The sequence below is a fragment of the Notolabrus celidotus genome, chromosome 9 (assembly GCF_009762535.1).
Source record: "Notolabrus celidotus isolate fNotCel1 chromosome 9, fNotCel1.pri, whole genome shotgun sequence".
Taxonomy (NCBI): Eukaryota; Metazoa; Chordata; class Actinopteri; order Labriformes; family Labridae; genus Notolabrus; species Notolabrus celidotus.
The window spans coordinates 1,556,014-1,580,069 of NC_048280.1; the positions used below are offsets into that span (position 1 = coordinate 1,556,014).

A 24,056-nucleotide genomic window follows, 5' to 3' on the forward strand; every position below is an offset into this window, starting at 1 on the left:
ATTAGCGTTGTAGGGCCAAGCCGTTTTTTGAACCAGGCTGTAAACATGTTTATTAATGCTGCAAAGATCGTCTTTTTCCCATTCATGTCTATGTGGTTTCCGGTGTTTCTGCAGCCAGCCTCAAGCGGATTTTCGATGTATTGCAGTTTATATCACTTCCGCATTGGCTTCATCGTTTGAGACCGGAGTTTGCCGCTTGGGTACTCTTGGGCCAGTGTGACGTAAAGAGGCGGGCTTTGAGCCTCCTAGCCAACAGCTGCAGTGTTCCTGCAGGCAGCTGAGCCTCTCATTGGAAGACTGGTAATCTCAATATCTTCTAAATTACCGAATTAGAAAAAAATTCACCCCCCTCACAGTGAGAGGACATCTAGAAATGAGCTATTCAGACTACACTCATCTTTTGTACCAGGCTGTAAACATGTTTATTAATGCTGCAAAGATCGTCTTTTCCCCATTCATGTGTATGTGACTTCTGGTACTTCCGGAGCCAGCCTCAAGCGGATCGTCGATGAACTGCAGCTTTTAACACTTCCGCATTGGACTCATATTTTTAGACCGGAGGTTGCCGCTTGGTGTTCATTAAAGAAAAGAATTGCTTAAATGATTGATTTTATTACCCTCACTGACGAGGAATCACTGGGACTGTTTCTAAAAAATGTAAACATAAGTCACTTTAGATCAATAAATAATCTTAATGTTTCAACAACGTGTTAGTACGGATCTTTGTATAAATGCTGCTTTATAAATAAACTTCCCTTCTTTAACTCTGCTCTGTTCGAATCCTCTGCAGTACCCTGCTCGGCCTGTAGGGGCGCAGCACTGCAGGAGAGGCCAGTGACAGACAGCAGACTCACAGAGGAAGAAGGACAGCTGTTTCCTTCACTCCTGTCTTTATTTCCCAGTTTTCACCTTTAAGTTAAAGCCCAGTCTCGATGGCAGCCCGTCGCCTGGTGGAGGTCTACCTGGACCTCTTGTCGCAGCCGTGCCGCGCGGTCCAGATCCTGCTCAGCTGCAACCAGGTCCCCCACACGGTCCGGACCGTGGCTCTGAGGAGAGGTGAGCTGCGGACTCTCTGCAGGACTAACTCACCTTATTACCTGTGTGTAATCCACCTGTAGTCAGGGTTAGTGTCAGTGTCAGTGTTAGTGAAGCATCAAGTCTAAAGTTTCAGACTCTCTGATGGTTTCTGTGTTCATGACCTCTGCCCTGAAGAACTTTGACCCCCTTCACATTATGGCTTCAGCGTCCACAAGACCCCCTTACATAAATCACAGTTTGAAGGTTTCCACTTCAGATTTAACAATTAATCCTGTAATAATAAAAATAATGCATAAACACGACCTTTACATGTCTTCTGAAGAATTCGGCTGTAAAATAATTTAACCCTTTAAAGCCTGAACCATCAAATCCATGTCAGAATGTTCCAACTCTTTAAAAACTGAGTGTTTATTGAACCTTCTGACAAATTAAACAAAGAAATAAAATATGAGTTTTAATTTGTATCATATTTGATACATCAGGTATTTTGGTGCAATTTATTGTTCGAAGTTTTTCTTCTTTTTTTAAACAAACAAACGTATAAAAACAACATTTGAGTTTCCTTGAAAATTGTCCCCAAATAATTTAAACTAGAATATATATATATATATATATATTTTTTTTTTTTTTTTTTTTTTATTAAACAAAATTATAATACAACAACACAACTCTGACTGGACAAGGTCTAAACAAACAAACAAATATACATACAAACAAATAAACTTGATAACCTACAACAGGACAAGACATGGGAGCAAGGGGTGGAGCGTAAATATTGTTCAGTGTATAGATAAAGAAAATTGAAAAATAAATAAATAAATAAAATGTATACATTCATGTTCATTCAAGAATTCATGGGGTTTAAAACTCAGGTCAAGTATCAATAGGAGCCATCAAGGTCTTTTATCCATCACTGATAAAATAAAATTCAAAGACCCTCTGTGGCCACTGCCTGGATCTACAAGTGCTGATGCTGCTTGCTCCATAGATATCAGTTCTAAATAATCTTTAAGCCAGCTGTCTATATCAAAACATTTTGCCTTTCTTACCTTCCAATTCATTAAAATTGTCCGTTTTACCGATAGAAATGCTAGCGTGATCAAGTGTTGTAATTCTCTGGATGTTATTCCATCTATCTTGTTTCCCAGTAGGGCCACTGTAGGACATAATGATATATTGATATCAAATATATATATATAGAATATCTATTTTTATTTCATATTGCACGACAATGTCATACATATTCTTCATCAAAAAACTAATGTATTGTGTATTTATTCTCTGAATTTTTTTATTTTTAGTGGAATTCAATGAGCAAAAGATAATTATTTACTAGAGAGCCGAGGCAACATTCAACCAGTCATCAATCTTCATGATACAGCAGGTTGCATATATAAAAAATACAATATACATTATAAATATCTCAATTTGTTCTCTAAATATATCTAATTATGTCATTTAATGTTTTCTTAAATAATAAAAAAAACTGTGTTGCTTCATGGAATGCATAATGTATGAAATTTAATAAAATGACAGATTTGATAATAAATGACCTTTTATATATCTGCTGTATCAATTTTGATTTCCAGTAAATAATCATAATATATTTTATTAATAGGCGCCTTTCTGGACACTCAAGTTCACTTAACAACATACCAACAGTAAAAAAACAACACTCAACAGTAAATAAATACATAAATACAACAGAATACAAAAGCAATACTAACAAAATGAAAGGGGGGGGTCATTCCAGTCCCATAGAGACAGATTAAAGTGGGTAGTCTTGGTGGAAAAGGTGAGTTTTTAGGCAGGATATGAAGGTAGGGGGAGAGGTGGAATTTTGTAAGTCTTGGGGGAGAGAGTTCCAGAGGCGGGGGCCAAGACGTTTAAGGCTCTTGACCCCATGGTGGTCAAGTGAGGAAGAGGAGGACCTGATACTACTGGTGGGTATTTTTGTATGGAGGAGCTCAATGAGGTCCTGAGGAGCTCGGTTGTTGATGTTCTTGAAAGTTGATGTTCTTGAAAGTGAGAAACAGAATCTTAAAGATGATGCGGTCTTTCATGGGAAGCCAGTGGAGCTGCTGCAGGACAGGTGTGATGTGGCAGTTGGAGGGGGTTCTGGTGAGGAAGTGGGCAGCAGGATTTTGTACCATTTGAAGTTTATGGATGGATTTGTCTGGTGAACCAAAATGGCGATACTGTTGAGGGAGAGAGACGGACGCAGGCGAGAGATGTTACAGAGATTGAAGTACCCTGACTGGGTGACATTAGTGATGTGGGACTGGAATGACAGTGTGCTGTCGGAGGAGGAGACGGAGGAGTTGTCAGTGAGGATGGAGAGGTTGATGTTTTTTTGAAAGGGTGGATTTGGTGCCAACGAGAAGACCCTCTGTTATATCACGGTTCAGTTTGAGGAAGTTGTTGATGAGCCAGGATGTGATGTCATGAAGACCGTCGAAAAGGGAGGCTGAAGGGAGAGAGGAGGTGGGTTTGGTGGACAGGTAGAGCTGGGTGTCATCCTTGTAGCAGTGGAATTTAATCTTGTGTTTATGGAAGATATGACCAAGAGGGAGGAGGTAGAGAAATATTCCTAAACGTTTTCAAATCACTCGTGGGTCGCCGATCCACAGCTGCCATTGTGGATGTCTCAAGTCAGCGGCCTACTGGTGCTTGATTCAATCACCCCTGGTGGATTATCCGTGCGCTGCATGTATGACCGCAGAAATATAACGTCGTCGTACGTCATGAAGGCAGCACTAAATGCTGTGATATCTGAATGGAGTTTGGTTGAGCTGGGGGTTTTCTTCTCTCCCATGTGTGCAGGAGAACAGAGGAGTCCGGACTTCACTAAGTTGAACCCCATGCAGAAAGTCCCTGTGATGGACGACAACGGCTTCGTCCTCACTGAGAGGTACCAGTCAATCAAGGATGTTTAGACACATTTTTATTGTATGCTCTGATACTGTGGGTCTAATGTGTGTGTGTGTCTGTGTGTCTGTGTGTGTGTGTCTGTTGTAGTGATGCCATCATGAAATACCTGGCCACCAAATATAACATCCCTGAGCACTGGTATCCTCTGCATCCAGAAAGACGAGCCAAAGTGGACGAATACACGGCCTGGCATCACACCAACACCCGACCACATGCTGCCAAAGTCTTTATAATGGAGGTACGCACACACACACACACACACACACACACACACACACACACACACACACACGCAAAGTCGTTCTTATATACTCGTGAGGACTGGTACAGCACAGCTCACCTGCTCCAGGAGAGGTTATGTTTAGGCGTTAAGCTCCTCCTCCGTTCTGTCTCAGGTGCTCCTCCCGGCTCAGACGGGCTCTCCGGCGGACACGGCGAGTTTGAATCGCGCTCTCTCTCAGCTCGATGACACTCTGGACAAACTGGAGTCCATGTTTCTGCGCAGACAGCCGTTCCTCTGCGGCGATGACATCACTCTGGCCGACCTGCTCGCCATCTGTGAGCTCATGCAGGTGAGAGGCGCTGATGTTTTTATGTTTCCTCTCACTACTCCTCCTTTACTCTAACCCCATTGGTCCACAGAGCTGTCAATCATGATGCCACACCCTTTTTCTAGGCCCGCTTAACCAGGGTTGAATCGTGGCGGTAGTAGTCCAAGCAAATTGACCTAGACATCCCTCTCCCCAGCAACACTTTCCAGATCCTCCTGGTGAATCAAGAGGCGATCCCAGACCAGGTGGGATATATAATCCCTCCACTGAGTTCTGGGTCTTCCCGGGACCTTCTCCCAGTTGGACGTGCCCGGAACATCTCTAAAGGGAGGCATCCTTATCAGATGCCCGAACCACCTCAGCTGACTCCTTTCGACACGAAGGAGCAGTGACTCTACTCAGAGCTCCCTCTGGATGTCTGAGCTCCTGATCCTCTCTATAACACCCTTCAGAGGAAGTTCATTTCAGCCGCTTGTATCCAAGATCTTAAGGCCAAATTCCACCTGATCCGTCTCCAGACCGTCTTCGATCCGTCACAGCACTGGATCTGATAGGTTTGTATTCTAGTCAATGTGTTAACTTCCACTGGATCCGCTCCGTTGCGTTCCAGCTCCGTCTCTGATCCGGCAGGTTGGAACCCAACGGATCAGATACACAAGACTTCTATTTTTGCCAGATGACCCAGAGCTCAAGACCATAAGTGAGGGTTGGAACGTAGACCAACGGGTAAATTGAAAGCTTTGTATTCCGGCTCAATCAATCAATCAATCTTTATTTGTATAGCGCCAAATCACAACAAACGTTATCTCAATACGCTTTTACAAACATAGGAGGTCTAGACCACTCTATGTCAAATTATGAACAGAGACCCAACACCAAGACAGGGTAAGACTCAGTCTGACCCCACCTTAATCCATCATGAGCATTGCACATCACAGTATTTAGCTAGTTACAGTGGAGAGGAAAAACTTCCTTTTAACAGGCAGAAACCTCCAGCAGGACCAGACTCATGTTAGACACACATCATGCCTCGACCGAGTTGGGTCTGGAAAGACAGATAGAGGCTCAGCTCCCTCTTCCCCACAACAGTCCAGTGCAACGCCCGCATCACTGCTGACGCTGCACCAACCCGCCTGTCCATCTCGTGTTCGATTTTACCCCCACTCAGGAACAAGACCCTGAGATACTTAAACTCCTCCCCTTGGGGCAAAGACCCGCCCCCCACCGAGAGAGAGCAATCCACCGTTTCCCAGCAGAAAAGCATGGAAGAAAAAACAAAAACAGAAACCATGCTTGAGAAACTTTAAACTTTATTTAGTGTTTATTTAGATTTTTATAGTTTGAGCCATGTTCCATCTGTTCACATGGAGGAGGCGGGGTTCATGACTTACTCTACAGCCAGCCAGTACAAGTAGCTTTAAGTGTTTCATCTGGAGTTTAAAGCCGTCATGATGCAGTCTGTGATTCATCTGTTGTTGCCTTCTCTTTGGTCGTCCCTTCTGAGCATGCTCAGTGTGTCTCTCTCTCTCTCTGCAGCCGATTGGAGGAGGCAGAGACGTCCTGAAGCAGCGCCCTCTACTGCAGAGCTGGAAAAGCAGAGTCCAGTCTGCTGTGGGGGAGTCCTTCGACCAAGCGCACGCTGCTCTGTACGCCGTCAGGGACCGCCGCAAAGCCAAGCTGTGACATCATCGCAGAGGGGCGGATCTCCGGAGTGATGTCACGCGGAGAGGCGGGGCCTGAATGAAGGACGGGCTAACCTCACTTATAATCAATAATCCTGCAGCTTTCTTCAGATCTCATGAGCAGAAAGGTTTAAACTCGCATAGATTTGAAAATGTTTGACTCATTTTTGAGCTGTCATGATTCAGTGGTTGAAGACGTGTCGTATCAATGAAGCTGATTAATACCCGGGTTTTTAAAGGATCGTAAGAAAGCTGTCTCATGTGATACTCGCTTGTTGATCATGACAGCAGCTTTACAGCAGATGATTTAAAGTATAAATAATCACAGGAGAATATATTCATAATCCTAGTCTTACATCACAGTTTGAACATTTAGAGCTTATCATTAAAACAGGATCCTGCTTCTCCAGGTTTAGTGGACAAAGACCTGATTCAAGACCATGTGATCAGTCAGCTCTTTTAAAACTGGAGCGCTTTAAAGTCTGAGAAGTGGATTGTTGAGGTCTCGTTTTTCTCTCTGTGACTAACATGTTGATTTTTGTGAATGAAATGTCAGCAGGTCTCAGAGGTCTGCAGTTCACCCTGCCTTTAAATCATTCTTGTAATTAAAATAATAAAGTTTAAGAGATTTATTTTCACAAAACTTCTTCTCGTCTGTCTGATCTGTTGACCTGCTGCTGTTTGGTGTGAACGCAACATTAGTTATGCTGCTATAAGCTTATGCTGTGTTCACACCAAACAAATGAATTACATGAAAAGTCAATGCAGAGATGCAAATAGACCAGGGAGTGGTCTGGAGGCACGAATGGTACCAATGGTGCAAATTGTTTGCACAAATGGAGTAAGGACAGAGAGTGAGGACAGAGAGAGGACAGAGGACAGAGAGTGAGGACAGAGAGTGAGGACAGAGAGGGAGGACAGAGAGTGAGGACAGAGTGAGGACAGAGAGGGAGGACAGAGAGAGGACAGAGAGTGATGACAGAAAGAGGACAGAGGACAGAGAGGGAGGACAGAGAGAGGACAGAGAGTGAGGACAGAGAGAGGACAGAGAGTGAGGACAGAGAGGGAGGACAGAGAGGGAGGACAGAGAGTGAGGACAGAGAGTGAGGACAGAAGGAGTACAGAGAGTGAGGACAGAGTGAGGACAGGGAGTGAGGACAGAGAGTGAGGACAGAGAGAGGACAGAAGACAGAGAGAGAGGACAAAGAGTTTGAGGACAGAGAGAGGACAGAAAGAGGACAGAGAGTGAGGACAGAGTGAGGACAGGGAGTGAGGACAGAGAGTGAGGACAGAGAGGGAGGACAGAAAGAGTACAGAGAGTGAGGACAGAGTGAGGACAGAGAGGACAGAAGACAGAGAGAGAGGACAAAGAGTGTGAGGACAGAGAGAGGACAGAAAGAGGACAGAGTGAGGACAGAGAGACGACAGAAGACAGAGAGAGAGGACAAAGAGTGTTAGGACAGAGAGAGGACAGAAAGAGGACAGAGAGTGAGGACAGAGAGAAGACAGAAAGAGGACAGGGAGTGAGGACAGAGAGAGGACAGAAAGAGGACAGAGTCATCAACAGTCTGAATTGACATGAAAACATGTTTGTCTTTACAAACGGACATTAAACCGATACAGTTATTGGACCTTTAGAGTTTGATTCTACAAGTTACATTTATCGAGCCCACACATGAGAAGTCTTAGAGACGAGATCTGGACATAGAAGAGGTGAAGAGACGGAGTCTGAACCACATTTGATGCTAGAATAAAACAGGAGTTTCCCCCTTGGAAACCAGTCCTCCTCAAGTCTGCAGGGTCCATGTCAGAACCAGAAGACCCCAACAACATGAAGGGAGGAAGAACAGAGCAGGTCTCAGTGGGTTTTGTTCTAGTTTTCCTCGGATAAACACTTTGAATCAGAGTTTGTTGACAGAGTGTGGCACAGAGGCTCTGCCGCTCTCACCGCAGTGCGCCGCTCCTGCCGCGGCCGCGGGGCGCCGCTGTTTCACCGCGTGAGGCCATGAAAAATTAAAAATCAGTAAAAATCATAATTTTAAGGACAAAAGAAGGAACGCTTCACGAATTTGCGTGTCATCCTTGCGCAGGGGCCATGCTAATCTTCTCTGTATCGTTCCAATTTTAATATATGTGTTAGAGAACTAACACATACTTCTCCAAAACCTCAGATGTATATGTAGTCCACTGTCCCAGGACCCCCCCTAGTCCATGGTGCACCTCTCATGGACCTTAGTGGGGATTAAACTGCTTCTAATCAATGAAAGAACACCCTACGCATAGAGGAGCCCCCCCTTTTGTCAGTGCTCTGGGACACACTCAGACCCCTCAGGGGTCAGTGGGGGATGGTGGACTTCATACAGCCAGCTTCATACAGTCAGACTCATACAGCCAGCTTCATACAGCCAGCTTCATACAGTCAGCTTCATACAGCCAGACTCATACAGCCAGCTTCATACAGTCAGCTTCATACAGTCGGCTTCATACAGCCAGCTTCATACAGCCGGCTTCATACAGCTGGCTTCATACAGCTGGCTTCATACAGTCAGCTTCATACAGCTGGCTTCATACAGCCAGCTTCATACAGCCAGCTTCATACAGCCAGCTTCATACAGTCAGACTCATACAGCCAGCTTCATACAGCCAGCTTCATACAGCTGGCTTCATACAGCCAGCTTCATACAGCTGGCTTCATACAGCCAGCTTCATACAGCTGGCTTCATACAGCCAGCTTCATACAGCCGGCTTCATACAGCCAGCTTCATACAGCCAGCTTCATACAGCCAGCTTCATACAGTCAGCTTCATACAGCTGGCTTCATACAGCCAGCTTCATACAGCTGGCTTCATACAGCTGGCTTCATACAGCCAGCTTCATACAGCTGGCTTCATACAGCTGGCTTCATACAGTCAGCTTCATACAGTCAGCTTCATACAGTCAGCTTCATACAGTCAGCTTCATACAGCCAGCTTCATACAGCCAGCTTCATACAGCTGGCTTCATACAGCCAGCTTCATACAGCTGGCTTCATACAGCCAGCTTCATACAGCCAGCTTCATACAGCCAGCTTCATACAGCCAGCTTCATACAGCCAGCTTCATACAGCCAGCTTCATACAGCTGGCCGCATACAGCCAGCTTCATACAGCTGGCTTCATACAGCTGGCCGCATACAGTCAGCTTCATACAGCTGGACTCATGCAGCCAGCTTCATACAGCTGGACTCATGCAGCGGGACTCATACAGCCAGCTTCATACAGCCGGCTTCATACAGCCGGCTTCATACAGCCGGCTTCATACAGCCGGCTTCATACAGCCGGCTTCATACAGCTGGCCGCATACAGTCAGCTTCATACAGCTGGACTCATGCAGCCAGCTTCATACAGCTGGACTCATGCAGCCAGCTTCATACAGCTGGACTCATGCAGCGGGACTCATACAGCCAGCTTCATACAGCCAGCTTCATACAGCCAGCTTCTTAAAGCTGGACTCATGCAGCTGGCCTCATAAAGCTGGACTCATGCAGCCAGCTTCATGCAGCTGTCCTGGAGCACTGACAAAGGGGCGGCTCTGCTACAGCCTTTTGTTCTCAGCCCTGCAGCCTTCCGATCCCAGTGGTCTGACATGGTCTGATGTAGCCCTTGTGTGCCTGAATTTCCCAGCATGCCTTTCTGGTGTCCTAAAGAACCAGAATCAACCTGGGTCAAGCCAGAACTGGTCTCACTGAGCCACTGTGACTACTATCAGGAGAAGAACACATAACAGAGCATCCAGTCCTCTATGTGTAGGGTGTTCTTTCATTGATTAGAAGCAGTTTAATTCTCACTAAAGTCCATGAGAGGTGCACCATGGACTAGGGGGGGTCCTGGGACAGTGGACTACATATCCAGCTGAGGTTTTGGAGAAGTTTGTGTTAGTTCTCTAACACATATATTAAAATTGGAACGATACAGAGAAGATTAGCATGGCCCCTGCGCAAGGATGACACGCAAATTCGTGAAGCGTTCCTTCTTTTGTCCTTAAAATTATGATTTTTACTGATTTTTAATTTTTCATGGCCTCACGCGGTGAAACAGCGGCGCCCCGCGGCCGCGGCAGGAGCGGCGCACTGCGGTGAGAGCGGCGCACTGCGGTGAGAGCGGCAGAGCCTCTGTGCCACACTCTGTCAACAAACTCTGATTCAAAGTGTTTATCCGAGGAAAACTAGAACAAAACCCACTGAGACCTGCTCTGTTCTTCCTCCCTTCATGTTGTTGGGGTCTTCTGGTTCTGACATGGACCCTGCAGACTTGAGGAGGACTGGTTTCCAAGGGGGAAACTCCTGTTTTATTCTAGCATCAAATGTGGTTCAGACTCCGTCTCTTCACCTCTTCTATGTCCAGATCTCGTCTCTAAGACTTCTCATGTGTGGGCTCGATAAATGTAACTTGTAGAATCAAACTCTAAAGGTCCAATAACTGTATCGGTTTAATGTCCGTTTGTAAAGACAAACATGTTTTCATGTCAATTCAGACTGTTGATGAAATATTTCTACCGACCCCGAAGAGAACAGATGTTTTTCTCTCCAACGTTTCCATCAGAAAAACACTGAAATCATCTCTTCTCTGAAATGTGTCTACAAGCTGCAGCTGCACTCACATGAAGTCAGCGTCACATTCGTCACCTCCGAGTCGGCCGTTAAACCAGGTCCTGATCGTCCTGATCCAGAACCACCTCTGATCTGTTCTTTTTCATGAGGTCTCTTTAAAACTGAGAGCTTCAGTTTAAACCAGAGGTGAAAAAATAACTGAGTCCAGAATCTCTGAGCTGCTAAAACACTAAACCCTATCATCTGAACCAGAGTCCTTAGAGCCCTGAACCCATGTAATGAATCCGTCCCTCTTTGGGATAAAACCAGAAGCACTTTCCACCTGTTAGACACAACAAACACAGTCTCACTCACTAACACACATGCTGCACTGTGATGCTCTTGTGTTGCATAAAGGTAAGCACAGGTAGAAAAAGTGAAACACATTTGAAGCACAGGAGTCACAGCTTAAACACAACCACTCAAACTGATCACACTTGTGGCTCATGATGAGAGGAAACCAACATAAGGAGCAGGAGCTACAGGAGCTACATTCATTGATCCTACTGTGAACAATAAACATGATTTCTACAGCTTCATGTCCTGAGTGTTGTGTTTTCAGTGTTTGGATGTAGTGTGTAATGATTGCTCAGTATGGTTTTAATTCGGATTGACTCAGGGTTTGATCTGACAACATGGTTTGGTTTTGCAGGAAGAGTCAGAGGTTTGGTGAATGTAGTTTGAAAATTGTGTTTTGTGCTGATAGTGTTCAGAAAAGCGTGGTGGATGTCAAGAAACATGTTTTAGCAAGAGAGAAATACTGTAAACAGTTTCCCCCTTGGAAACCAGTCCCCCTCGACTCAACCACCGAGCACAAGTCTGCAGGGTCCATGTCAGAACCAGAAGACCCGAACAACTTGAAGGGAGGAAGAACAGAGCAGGTCTCAGTGGGTTTTGTTCTAGTTTTCCTCGGATAAACACTTTGAATCAGAGTTTGTTGACAGAGTGTGGCACAGAGGCTCTGCCGCTCTCACCGCAGTGCGCCGCTCCTGCCGCGGCCGCGGGGCGCCGCTGTTTCACCGCGTGAGGCCATGAAAAATTAAAAATCAGTAAAAATCATAATTTTAAGGACAAAAGAAGGAACGCTTCACGAATTTGCGTGTCATCCTTGCGCAGGGGCCATGCTAATCTTCTCTGTATCGTTCCAATTTTAATATATGTGTTAGAGAACTAACACAAATTTCTCCAAAACCTCAGCTGGATATGTAGTCCACTGTCCCAGGACCCCCCCTAGTCCATGGTGCACCTCTCATGGACCTTAGTGGGAATTAAACTGCTTCTAATCAATGAAAGAACACCCTACACATAGAGGACTGGATGCTCTGTTGTGTGTTCTTCTCCTGATAGTAGTCACAGTGGCTCAGTGTGACCCGTTCTGGCTTGACCCGGGTTGATTCTGGTTCTTTGGGACACCAGAAAGGCATGCTGGGAAATTCAGGCACACAAGGGCTACGTCAGCCAGCTTCATACACCTGGACTCATACAGCCAGCTTCATACAGCCAGCTTCATACAGCCAGCTTCATACAGCCAGCTTCATACAGCCAGACTCATACAGTCAGCTTCATACAGCTGGACTCATACAGTTGGACTCATACAGCCAGCTTCATACAGCCAGACTCATACAGCCGGCTTCATACAGCTGGACTCATACAGCCGGCTTCATACAGCTGGCTTCATACAGCTGGACTCATACAGTTGGACTCATACAGCCAGCTTCATACAGCCAGACTCATACAGCCGGCTTCATACAGCCAGACTCATACAGCCGGCTTCATACAGCTGGCTTCATACAGCTGGACTCATAAAGTCAGCTTCATACAGCTGGACTCATACAGTCAGCTTCATACAGCCGGCTTCATACAGCCAGCTTCATACAGCTGGACTCATACAGTCAGCTTCATACAGCTGGACTCATACAGTCAGCTTCATACAGCCGGCTTCATACAGCCAGCTTCATACAGCCAGCTTCATACAGCTGGACTCATACAGTCAGCTTCATACAGCTGGACTCATACAGTCAGCTTCATACAGCCGGCTTCATACAGCCAGCTTCATACAGCTGGACTCATACAGTCAGCTTCATACAGCTGGACTCATACAGTCAGCTTCATACAGCCGGCTTCATACAGCCAGCTTCATACAGCCAGCTTCATACAGCTGGACTCATACAGCCAGCTTCATACAGCTGGACTCATACAGCCAGCTTCATACAGCCGGCTTCATAAAGCCAGCTTCATACAGCTGGACTCATACAGCCAGCTTCATACAGCCAGACTCATACAGCCGGCTTCATACAGCTGGCTTCATACAGCTGGCTTCATACAGCTGGCTTCATACAGCTGGCTTCATACAGTCAGCTTCATACAGTCAGACTCATACAGTCAGACTCATACAGCCAGCTTCATACAGCCAGCTTCATACAGTTGGACTCATACAGCCAGCTTCATACAGCCAGACTCATACAGCCAGCTTCATACAGCTGGCTTCATACAGCTGGCTTCATACAGCTGGCTTCATACAGCTGGCTGTATGAAGCCAGCTTCATACAGCCGGCTTCATACAGCCAGCTTCATACAGCTGGACTCATGCAGCCAGCTTCATACAGCGGGACTCATACAGCCAGCTTCATACAGCCAGCTTCATACAGCCAGCTTCATACAGCGGAACTCATACAGCCAGCTTCATACAGCCAGCTTCTTAAAGCTGGACTCATACAGCCAGCTTCATACAGCCAGCTTCTTAAAGCTGGACTCGTGCAGCTGGCCTCATAAAGCTGGACTCATGCAGCCAGCTTCATGCAGCTGTCCTGGAGCACTGACAAAGGGGCGGCTCTGCTACAGCCTTTTGTTCTCAGCCCTGCAGCCTTCCGATCCCAGTGGTCTGACATGGTCTGATGTAGCCCTTGTGTGCCTGAATTTCCCAGCATGCCTTTCTGGTGTCCCAAAGAACCAGAATCAACCCGGGTCAAGCCAGAACGGGTCACACTGAGCCACTGTGACTACTATCAGGAGAAGAACACATAACAGAGCATCCAGTCCTCTATGTGTAGGGTGTTCTTTCATTGATTAGAAGCAGTTTAATCCCCACTAAGGTCCATGAGAGGTGCACCATGGACTAGGGGGGGTCCTGGGACAGTGGACTACATATCCAGCTGAGGTTTTGGAGAAGTTTGTGTTAGTTCTCTAACACATATATTAAAATTGGAACGATACAGAGAAGATTAGCATGGCCCCTGCGCAAGGATGACACGCAAATTCGTGAAGCGTTCCTTCTTTTGTCCTTAAAATTATGATTTTTACTGATTTTTAATTTTTCATGGCCTCACGCGGTGAAACAGCGGCGCCCCGCGGCCGCGGCAGGAGCGGCGCACTGCGGTGAGAGCGGCAGAGCCTCTGTGCCATACTCTGTCAACAAACTCTGATTCAAAGTGTTTATCCGAGGAAAACTAGAACAAAACCCACTGAGACCTGCTCTGTTCTTCCTCCCTTCATGTTGTTGGGGTCTTCTGGTTCTGACATGGACCCTGCAGACTTGTGCTCGGTGGTTGAGTCGAGGAGGACTGGTTTCCAAGGGGGAAACTCCTGTTTTATTCTAGCATCAAATGTGGTTCAGACTCCGTCTCTTCACCTCTTCTATGTCCAGATCTCGTCTCTAAGACTTCTCATGTGTGGGCTCGATAAATGTAACTTGTAGAATCAAACTCTAAAGGTCCAATAACTCTATCGGTTTAATGTCCGTTTGTAAAGACAAACATGTTTTCATGTCAATTCAGACTGTTGATGAAATATTTCTACAGAACAGATGTTTTTCTCTCCAACGTTTCCATCAGAAAAACACTGAAATCATCTCTTCTCTGAAATGTGTCTACAAGCTGCAGCTGCACTCACATGAAGTCAGCGTCACATTCGTCACCTCCGTGTCGGCCGTTAAACCAGGTCCTGATCGTCCTGATCCAGAACCACCTCTGATCTGTTCTTTTTCATGAGGTCTCTTTAAAACTGAGAGCTTCAGTTTAAACCAGAGGTGAAAAAATAACTGAGTCCAGAATCTCTGAGCTGCTAAAACACTAAACCCTATCATCTGAACCAGAGTCCTTAGAGCCCTGAACCCATGTAATGAATCCGTCCCTCTTTGGGATAAAACCAGAAGCACTTTCCACCTGTTAGACACAACAAACACAGTCTCACTCACTAACACACATGCTGCACAGTGATGCTCTTGTGTTGCATAAAGGTAAGCACAGGTAGAAAAAGTGAAACACATTTGAAGCACAGGAGTCACAGCTTAAACACAACCACTCAAACTGATCACACTTGTGGCTCATGATGAGAGGAAACCAACATAAGGAGCAGGAGCTACAGGAGCTACATTCATTGATCCTACTGTGAACAATAAACATGATTTCTACAGCTTCATGTCCTGAGTGTTGTGTTTTCAGTGTTTGGATGTAGTGTGTAATGATTGCTCAGTATGGTTTTAATTCTGATTGACTCAGGGTTTGATCTGACAACATGGTTTGGTTTTGCAGGAAGAGTCAGAGGTTTGGTGAATGTAGTTTGAAAATTGTGTTTTGTGCTGAGTGTTCAGAAAAGCGTGGTGGATGTCAAGAAACATGTTTTAGCAAGAGAGAAATACTGTAAACAGTTTCCCCCTTGGAAACCAGTCCTCCTCGACTCAACCACCGAGCACAAGTCTGCAGGGTCCATGTCAGAACCAGAAGACCCCAACAACATGAAGGGAGGAAGAACAGAGCAGGTCTCAGTGGGTTTTGTTCTAGTTTTCCTCGGATAAACACTTTGAATCAGAGTTTGTTGACAGAGTGTGGCACAGAGGCTCTGCCGCTCTCACCGCAGTGCGCCGCTCTCACCGCAGTGCGCCGCTCCTGCCGCGGCCGCGGGGCGCCGCTGTTTCACCGCGTGAGGCCATGAAAAATTAAAAATCAGTAAAAATCATAATTTTAAGGACAAAAGAAGGAACGCTTCACGAATTTGCGTGTCATCCTTGCGCAGGGGCCATGCTAATCTTCTCTGTATCGTTCCAATTTTAATATATGTGTTAGAGAACTAACACAAACTTCTCCAAAACCTCAGCTGGATATGTAGTCCACTGTCCCAGGACCCCCCCTAGTCCATGGTGCACCTCTCATGGACCTTAGTGGGAATTAAACTGCTTCTAATCAATGAAAGAACACCCTACACATAGAGGACTGGATGCTCTGTTGTGTGTTCTTCTCCTGATAGTAGTCACAGTGGCTCAGTGTGACCAGTTCTGGCTTGATCCGGGTTGATTCTGGTTCTTTGGGACACCAGAAAGGCATGCTGGGAAATTCAGGCACACAAGGGCTACGTCAGCCAGCTTCATACACCTGGACTCATACAGCCAGCTTCATACAGCCAGCTTCATACAGCCAGACTCATACAGTCAGCTTCATACAGCCAGCTTCATACAGCCAGCTTCATACAGTCAGACTCATACAGTCAGCTTCATACAGCTGGACTCATACAGTTGGACTCATACAGCCAGCTTCATACAGCCAGACTCATACAGCCAGCTTCATACAGCTGGACTCATACAGTCAGCTTCATACAGCCGGCTTCATACAGCCAGCTTCATACAGCCAGACTCATACAGCCGGCTTCATACAGCTGGCTTCATACAGCTGGACTCATACAGTTGGACTCATAAAGTCAGCTTCATACAGCTGGACTCATACAGTCAGCTTCATACAGCCGGCTTCATACAGCCAGCTTCATACAGCTGGACTCATACAGTCAGCTTCATACAGCCAGACTCATACAGTCAGCTTCATACAGCTGGACTCATACAGTCAGCTTCATACAGCCGGCTTCATACAGCCAGCTTCATACAGCTGGACTCATACAGTCAGCTTCATACAGCTGGACTCATACAGTCAGCTTCATACAGCTGGACTCATACAGCCAGCTTCATACAGCCGGCTTCATACAGCCAGCTTCATACAGCTGGACTCATACAGCCAGCTTCATACAGCCAGACTCATACAGCTGGCTTCATACAGCTGGCTTCATAAAGCTGGCTTCATACAGCTGGCTTCATACAGTCAGCTTCATACAGTCAGACTCATACAGCCAGCTTCATACAGCCAGACTCATACAGTTGGACTCATACAGCCAGCTTCATACAGCCAGACTCATACAGCCAGCTTCATACAGCTGGCTTCATACAGCCAGCTTCATACAGCTGGCTTCATACAGTCAGCTTCATACAGCCGGCTTCATACAGCCAGCTTCATACAGCTGGCCGCATACAGCCAGCTTCAAACAGCTGGACTCAAGCAGCCAGCTTCATACAGCTGGACTCATGCAGCCAGCTTCATACAGCCAACTTCATACAGCTGGACTCATGCAGCCAGCTTCATACAGCTGGATTCATGCAGCGGGACTCATACAGCCAGCTTCATACAGCCAGCTTCTTAAAGCTGGACTCATGCAGCCAGCTTCATGCAGCTGTCCTGGAGCACTGACAAATGGGCGGCTCTGCTACAGCCTTTTGTTCTCAGCCCTGCAGCCTTCCAATCCCAGTGGTCTGACGTGGTCTGACGTAGCCCTTGTGTGCCTGAATTTCCCAGCATGCCTTTCTGGTGTCCTAAAGAACCAGAATCAACCCGGGTCAAGCCAGAACTGGTCACACTGAGCCACTGTGACTACTATCAGGAGAAGAACACATAACAGAGCATCCAGTCCTCTATGTGTAGGGTGTTCTTTCATTGATTAGAAGCAGTTTAATCCCCACTAAAGTCCATGAGAGGTGCACCATGGACTAGGGGGGGTCCTGGGACAGTGGACTACATATCCAGCTGAGGTTTTGGAGAAGTTTGTGTTAGTTCTCTAACACATATATTAAAATTGGAACGATACAGAGAAGATTAGCATGGCCCCTGCGCAAGGATGACACGCAAATTCGTGAAGCGTTCCTTCTTTTGTCCTTAAAATTATGATTTTTACTGATTTTTAATTTTTCATGGCCTCACGCGGTGAAACAGCGGCGCCCCGCGGCCGCGGCAGGAGCGGCGCACTGCGGTGAGAGCGGCGCACTGCGGTGAGAGCGGCAGAGCCTCTGTGCCACACTCTGTCAACAAACTCTGATTCAAAGTGTTTATCCGAGGAAAACTAGAACAAAACCCACTGAGACCTGCTCTGTTCTTCCTCCCTTCATGTTGTTGGGGTCTTCTGGTTCTGACATGGACCCTGCAGACTTGTGCTCGGTGGTTGAGTCGAGGAGGACTGGTTTCCAAGGGGGAAACTCCTGTTTTATTCTAGCATCAAATGTGGTTCAGACTCCGTCTCTTCACCTCTTCTATGTCCAGATCTCGTCTCTAAGACTTCTCATGTGTGGGCTCGATAAATGTAACTTGTAGAATCAAACTCTAAAGGTCCAATAACTGTATCGGTTTAATGTCCGTTTGTAAAGACAAACAGGTTTTCATGTCAATTCAGACTGTTGATGAAATATTTCTACCGACCCCGAAGAGAACAGATGTTTTTCTCTCGAACGTTTCCATCAGAAAAACACTGAAATCATCTCTTCTCTGAAATGTGTCTACAAGCTGCAGCTGCACTCACATGAAGTCAGCGTCACATTCGTCACCTCCGAGTCGGCCGTTAAACCAGGTCCTGATCGTCCTGATCCAGAACCACCTCTGATCTGTTCTTTTTCATGAGGTCTCTTTAAAACTGAGAGCTTCAGTTTAAACCAGAGGTGAAAAAATAACTGAGTCCAGAATCTCTGAGCTGCTAAAACACTAAACCCTATCATCTGAACCAGAGTCCTTAGAGCCCTGAACCCATGTAATGAATCCGTCCCTCTTTGGGATAAAACCAGAAGCACTTTCCACCTGTTAGACACAACAAACACAGTCTCACTCACTAACACACATGCTGCACTGGGATGCTCTTGTGTTGCATAAAGGTAAGCACAGGTAGAAAAAGTGAAACCCATTTGAAGCACAGGAGTCACAGCTTAAACACAACCACTCAAACTGATCACACTTGTGGCTCATGATGAGAGGAAACCAATATAAGGAGCAGGAGCTACAGGAGCTACATTCATTGATCCTACTGTGAACAATAAACATGATTTCTACAGCTTCATGTCCTGAGTGTTGTGTTTTCAGTGTTTGGATGTAGTGTGTAATGATTGCTCAGTATGGTTTTAATTCGGATTGACTCAGGGTTTGATCTGACAACATGGTTTGGTTTTGCAGGAAGAGTCAGAGGTTTGGTGAATGTAGTTTGAAAATTGTGTTTTGTGCTGAGTGTTCAGAAAAGCGTGGTGGATGTCAAGAAACATGTTTTAGCAAGAGAGAAATACTGTAAACAGTTTCCCCCTTGGAAACCAGTCCTCCTCGACTCAACCACCGAGCACAAGTCTGCAGGGTCCATGTCAGAACCAGAAGACCCGAACAACATGAAGGGAGGAAGAACAGAGCAGGTCTCAGTGGGTTTTGTTCTAGTTTTCCTCGGATAAACACTTTGAATCAGAGTTTGTTGACAGAGTGTGGCACAGAGGCTCTGCCGCTCTCACCGCAGTGCGCCGCTCTCACCGCAGTGCGCCGCTCCTGCCGCGGCCGCGGGGCGCCGCTGTTTCACCGCGTGAGGCCATGAAAAATTAAAAATCAGTAAAAATCATAATTTTAAGGACAAAAGAAGGAACGCTTCACGAATTTGCGTGTCATCCTTGCGCAGGGGCCATGCTAATCTTCTCTGTATCGTTCCAATTTTAATATATGTGTTAGAGAATTAACACAAACTTCTCCAAAACCTAGCTGGATATGTAGTCAACTGTCCCAGGACCCCCCCTAGTCCATGGTGCACCTCTCATGGACCTTAGTGGGAATTAAACTGCTTCTAATCAATGAAAGAACACCCTACACATAGAGGACTGGATGCTCTGTTGTGTGTTCTTCTCCTGATAGTAGTCACAGTGGCTCAGTGTGACCAGTTCTGGCTTGATCCGGGTTGATTCTGGTTCTTTGGGACACCAGAAAGGCATGCTGGGAAATTCAGGCACACAAGGGCTACGTCAGCCAGCTTCATACACCTGGACTCATACAGCCAGCTTCATACAGCCAGCTTCATACAGCCAGACTCATACAGTCAGCTTCATACAGCCAGCTTCATACAGCCAGCTTCATACAGTCAGACTCATACAGTCAGCTTCATACAGCTGGACTCATACAGTTGGACTCATACAGCCAGCTTCATACAGCCAGACTCATACAGCCAGCTTCATACAGCTGGACTCATACAGTCAGCTTCATACAGCCGGCTTCATACAGCCAGCTTCATACAGCCAGCTTCATACAGCCAGACTCATACAGCCGGCTTCATACAGCTGGCTTCATACAGCTGGACTCATACAGTTGGACTCATAAAGTCAGCTTCATACAGCTGGACTCATACAGTCAGCTTCATACAGCCGGCTTCATACAGCCAGCTTCATACAGCTGGACTCATACAGTCAGCTTCATACAGCCAGACTCATACAGTCAGCTTCATACAGCTGGACTCATACAGTCAGCTTCATACAGCCGGCTTCATACAGCCAGCTTCATACAGCTGGACTCATACAGTCAGCTTCATACAGCTGGACTCATACAGTCAGCTTCATACAGCTGGACTCATACAGCCAGCTTCATACAGCCGGCTTCATACAGCCAGCTTCATACAGCTGGACTCATACAGCCAGCTTCATACAGCCAGACTCATACAGCTGGCTTCATACAGCTGGCTTCATAAAGCTGGCTTCATACAGCTGGCTTCATACAGTCAGCTTCATACAGTCAGACTCATACAGCCAGCTTCATACAGCCAGACTCATACAGTTGGACTCATACAGCCAGCTTCATACAGCCAGACTCATACAGCCAGCTTCATACAGCTGGCTTCATACAGCCAGCTTCATACAGCTGGCTTCATACAGTCAGCTTCATACAGCCGGCTTCATACAGCCAGCTTCATACAGCTGGCCGCATACAGCCAGCTTCAAACAGCTGGACTCAAGCAGCCAGCTTCATACAGCTGGACTCATGCAGCCAGCTTCATACAGCCAACTTCATACAGCTGGACTCATGCAGCCAGCTTCATACAGCTGGATTCATGCAGCGGGACTCATACAGCCAGCTTCATACAGCCAGCTTCTTAAAGCTGGACTCATGCAGCCAGCTTCATGCAGCTGTCCTGGAGCACTGACAAATGGGCGGCTCTGCTACAGCCTTTTGTTCTCAGCCCTGCAGCCTTCCAATCCCAGTGGTCTGACGTGGTCTGACGTAGCCCTTGTGTGCCTGAATTTCCCAGCATGCCTTTCTGGTGTCCTAAAGAACCAGAATCAACCCGGGTCAAGCCAGAACTGGTCACACTGAGCCACTGTGACTACTATCAGGAGAAGAACACATAACAGAGCATCCAGTCCTCTATGTGTAGGGTGTTCTTTCATTGATTAGAAGCAGTTTAATCCCCACTAAAGTCCATGAGAGGTGCACCATGGACTAGGGGGGGTCCTGGGACAGTGGACTACATATCCAGCTGAGGTTTTGGAGAAGTTTGTGTTAGTTCTCTAACACATATATTAAAATTGGAACGATACAGAGAAGATTAGCATGGCCCCTGCGCAAGGATGACACGCAAATTCGTGAAGCGTTCCTTCTTTTGTCCTTAAAATTATGATTTTTACTGATTTTTAATTTTTCATGGCCTCACGCGGTGAAACAGCGGCGCCCCGCGGCCGCGGCAGGAGCGGCGCACTGCGGTGAGAGCGGCGCACTGCGGTGAGAGCGGCAGAGCCTCTGTGCCACACTCTGTCAACAAACTCTGATTCAAAGTGTTTATCCGAGGAAAACTAGAACAAAACCCACTGAGACCTGCTCTGTTCTTCCTCCCTTCATGTTGTTGGGGTCTTCTGGTTCTGACATGGACCCTGCAGACTTGTGCTCGGTGGTTGAGTCGAGGAGGACTGGTTTCCAAGGGGGAAACTCCTGTTTTATTCTAGCATCAAATGTGGTTCAGACTCCGTCTCTTCACCTCTTCTATGTCCAGATCTCGTCTCTAAGACTTCTCATGTGTGGGCTCGATAAATGTAACTTGTAGAATCAAACTCTAAAGGTCCAATAACTGTATCGGTTTAATGTCCGTTTGTAAAGACAAACAGGTTTTCATGTCAATTCAGACTGTTGATGAAATATTTCTACCGACCCCGAAGAGAACAGATGTTTTTCTCTCGAACGTTTCCATCAGAAAAACACTGAAATCATCTCTTCTCTGAAATGTGTCTACAAGCTGCAGCTGCACTCACATGAAGTCAGCGTCACATTCGTCACCTCCGAGTCGGCCGTTAAACCAGGTCCTGATCGTCCTGATCCAGAACCACCTCTGATCTGTTCTTTTTCATGAGGTCTCTTTAAAACTGAGAGCTTCAGTTTAAACCAGAGGTGAAAAAATAACTGAGTCCAGAATCTCTGAGCTGCTAAAACACTAAACCCTATCATCTGAACCAGAGTCCTCAGAGCCCTGAACCCATGTAATGAATCCGTCCCTCTTTGGGATAAAACCAGAAGCACTTTCCACCTGTTAGACACAACAAACACAGTCTCACTCACTAACACACATGCTGCACTGTGATGCTCTTGTGTTGCATAAAGGTAAGCACAGGTAGAAAAAGTGAAACCCATTTGAAGCACAGGAGTCACAGCTTAAACACAACCACTCAAACTGATCACACTTGTGGCTCATGATGAGAGGAAACCAACATAAGGAGCAGGAGCTACAGGAGCTACATTCATTGATCCTACTGTGAACAATAAACATGATTTCTACAGCTTCATGTCCTGAGTGTTGTGTTTTCAGTGTTTGGATGTAGTGTGTAATGATTGCTCAGTATGGTTTTAATTCGGATTGACTCAGGGTTTGATCTGACAACATGGTTTGGTTTTGCAGGAAGAGTCAGAGGTTTGGTGAATGTAGTTTGAAAATTGTGTTTTGTGCTGAGTGTTCAGAAAAGCGTGGTGGATGTCAAGAAACATGTTTTAGCAAGAGAGAAATACTGTAAACAGTTTCCCCCTTGGAAACCAGTCCTCCTCGACTCAACCACCGAGCACAAGTCTGCAGGGTCCATGTCAGAACCAGAAGACCCCAACAACATGAAGGGAGGAAGAACAGAGCAGGTCTCAGTGGGTTTTGTTCTAGTTTTCCTCGGATAAACACTTTGAATCAGAGTTTGTTGACAGAGTGTGGCACAGAGGCTCTGCCGCTCTCACCGCAGTGCGCCGCTCCTGCCGCTCCTGCCGCGGCCGCGGGGCGCCGCTGTTTCACCGCGTGAGGCCATGAAAAATTAAAAATCAGTAAAAATCATAATTTTAAGGACAAAAGAAGGAACGCTTCACGAATTTGCGTGTCATCCTTGCGCAGGGGCCATGCTAATCTTCTCTGTATCGTTCCAATTTTAATATATGTGTTAGAGAACTAACACAAACTTCTCCAAAACCTCAGCTGGATATGTAGTCCACTGTCCCAGGACCCCCCCTAGTCCATGGTGCACCTCTCATGGACCTTAGTGAGAATTAAACTGCTTCTAATCAATGAAAGAACACCCTACACATAGAGGACTGGATGCTCTGTTGTGTGTTCTTCTCCTGATAGTAGTCACAGTGGCTCAGTGTGACCCGTTCTGGCTTGACCCGGGTTGATTCTGGTTCTTTGGGACACCAGAATGGCATGCTGGGAAATTCAGACACACAAGGGCTACGTCAGCCCCCGTCAGACCAATGGGATTGGAAGGCTGCAGGGCTGAGAACAAAAGGCTGAAGCAGAGCCCCCCCCTTTGTCAGTGCTCTGGGACACACTCAGACCCCTCAGGGGTCAGTGGGGGTTGGTGGACTTCAGAGAGTGCTGCTAGAGAGACCTGGTGGGGGAGAGAGAGAGACAGAAGAGAGGGAACCGGTCTGCTCCGGTTTCAGCCACGTCATTCTTGTAAGCCGGAAGAGATGAGGCACACGCTCGCAGCAGCAGCAGCAAACACTTCCTTATCAGACGGATCCTGCTTCAAAAACAAGACAGCACAGCACAACAGAAACCAGGACCCTCATCTGAACCTCAACCAGGATCTGGCTTCACCTTTAACCTTTGTATGCGGATACAAAACCTGCCGTTGCTGTGATTCTGCTCTGACACTCAATGCCTGTGAAACTACAGCTGA

At 46.5% G+C, this 24,056-nt stretch overlaps 1 protein-coding gene and 9 non-coding genes across 10 annotated transcripts; 5 read left to right on the forward strand and 5 right to left on the reverse strand.

Annotated features, from left to right (window-relative positions):
* The first annotated feature begins 793 nt into the window (after positions 1-793).
* Positions 794-6,845, forward strand: gstt2 (glutathione S-transferase theta 2). Its single transcript, XM_034691692.1, has 5 exons — positions 794-1,056; positions 3,862-3,949; positions 4,057-4,207; positions 4,365-4,541; positions 6,057-6,845. Exons 1-5 carry the CDS (start codon positions 933-935, stop codon positions 6,201-6,203), a joined length of 687 nt encoding a protein of 228 aa, XP_034547583.1. The 5' UTR covers positions 794-932; the 3' UTR covers positions 6,204-6,845.
* Positions 6,846-8,247: 1,402 nt separating this feature from the next.
* On the reverse strand, positions 8,248-8,353 carry LOC117819643. The gene has a single exon (XR_004632582.1). It is a non-coding gene; the product is annotated as a U6 spliceosomal RNA (small nuclear RNA).
* A 1,758-nt stretch (positions 8,354-10,111) lies between these two features.
* LOC117819645 lies at positions 10,112-10,217 on the forward strand. The gene has a single exon (XR_004632583.1). It is a non-coding gene; the product is annotated as a U6 spliceosomal RNA (small nuclear RNA).
* A 1,682-nt stretch (positions 10,218-11,899) lies between these two features.
* Positions 11,900-12,005, reverse strand: LOC117819646. The gene has a single exon (XR_004632584.1). It is a non-coding gene; the product is annotated as a U6 spliceosomal RNA (small nuclear RNA).
* A 1,995-nt stretch (positions 12,006-14,000) lies between these two features.
* Positions 14,001-14,106, forward strand: LOC117819648. Its single transcript, XR_004632586.1, has one exon. It is a non-coding gene; the product is annotated as a U6 spliceosomal RNA (small nuclear RNA).
* A 1,687-nt stretch (positions 14,107-15,793) lies between these two features.
* LOC117819649 lies at positions 15,794-15,899 on the reverse strand. The gene has a single exon (XR_004632587.1). It is a non-coding gene; the product is annotated as a U6 spliceosomal RNA (small nuclear RNA).
* Positions 15,900-17,684: 1,785 nt separating this feature from the next.
* LOC117819650 lies at positions 17,685-17,790 on the forward strand. The gene has a single exon (XR_004632588.1). It is a non-coding gene; the product is annotated as a U6 spliceosomal RNA (small nuclear RNA).
* Positions 17,791-19,507: 1,717 nt separating this feature from the next.
* Positions 19,508-19,613, reverse strand: LOC117819642. The gene has a single exon (XR_004632581.1). It is a non-coding gene; the product is annotated as a U6 spliceosomal RNA (small nuclear RNA).
* Positions 19,614-21,411: 1,798 nt separating this feature from the next.
* LOC117819651 lies at positions 21,412-21,517 on the forward strand. The gene has a single exon (XR_004632589.1). It is a non-coding gene; the product is annotated as a U6 spliceosomal RNA (small nuclear RNA).
* A 1,707-nt stretch (positions 21,518-23,224) lies between these two features.
* Positions 23,225-23,330, reverse strand: LOC117819652. Its single transcript, XR_004632590.1, has one exon. It is a non-coding gene; the product is annotated as a U6 spliceosomal RNA (small nuclear RNA).
* Between the last annotated feature and the right edge of the window lie 726 nt (positions 23,331-24,056).

Coding starts and splice junctions, on each gene's coding strand:
- gstt2 (XM_034691692.1), top strand. CDS start 933: ATGGCAGCCCGTCGCCTGGTGGAGGTCTACCTGGACCTCTTGTCGCAG. Junction 4,208..4,364: donor CCAAAGTCTTTATAATGGAG/GTACGCACACAC, acceptor GTTCTGTCTCAG/GTGCTCCTCCCGGCTCAGAC. Junction 4,542..6,056: donor CCATCTGTGAGCTCATGCAG/GTGAGAGGCGCT, acceptor CTCTCTCTGCAG/CCGATTGGAGGAGGCAGAGA.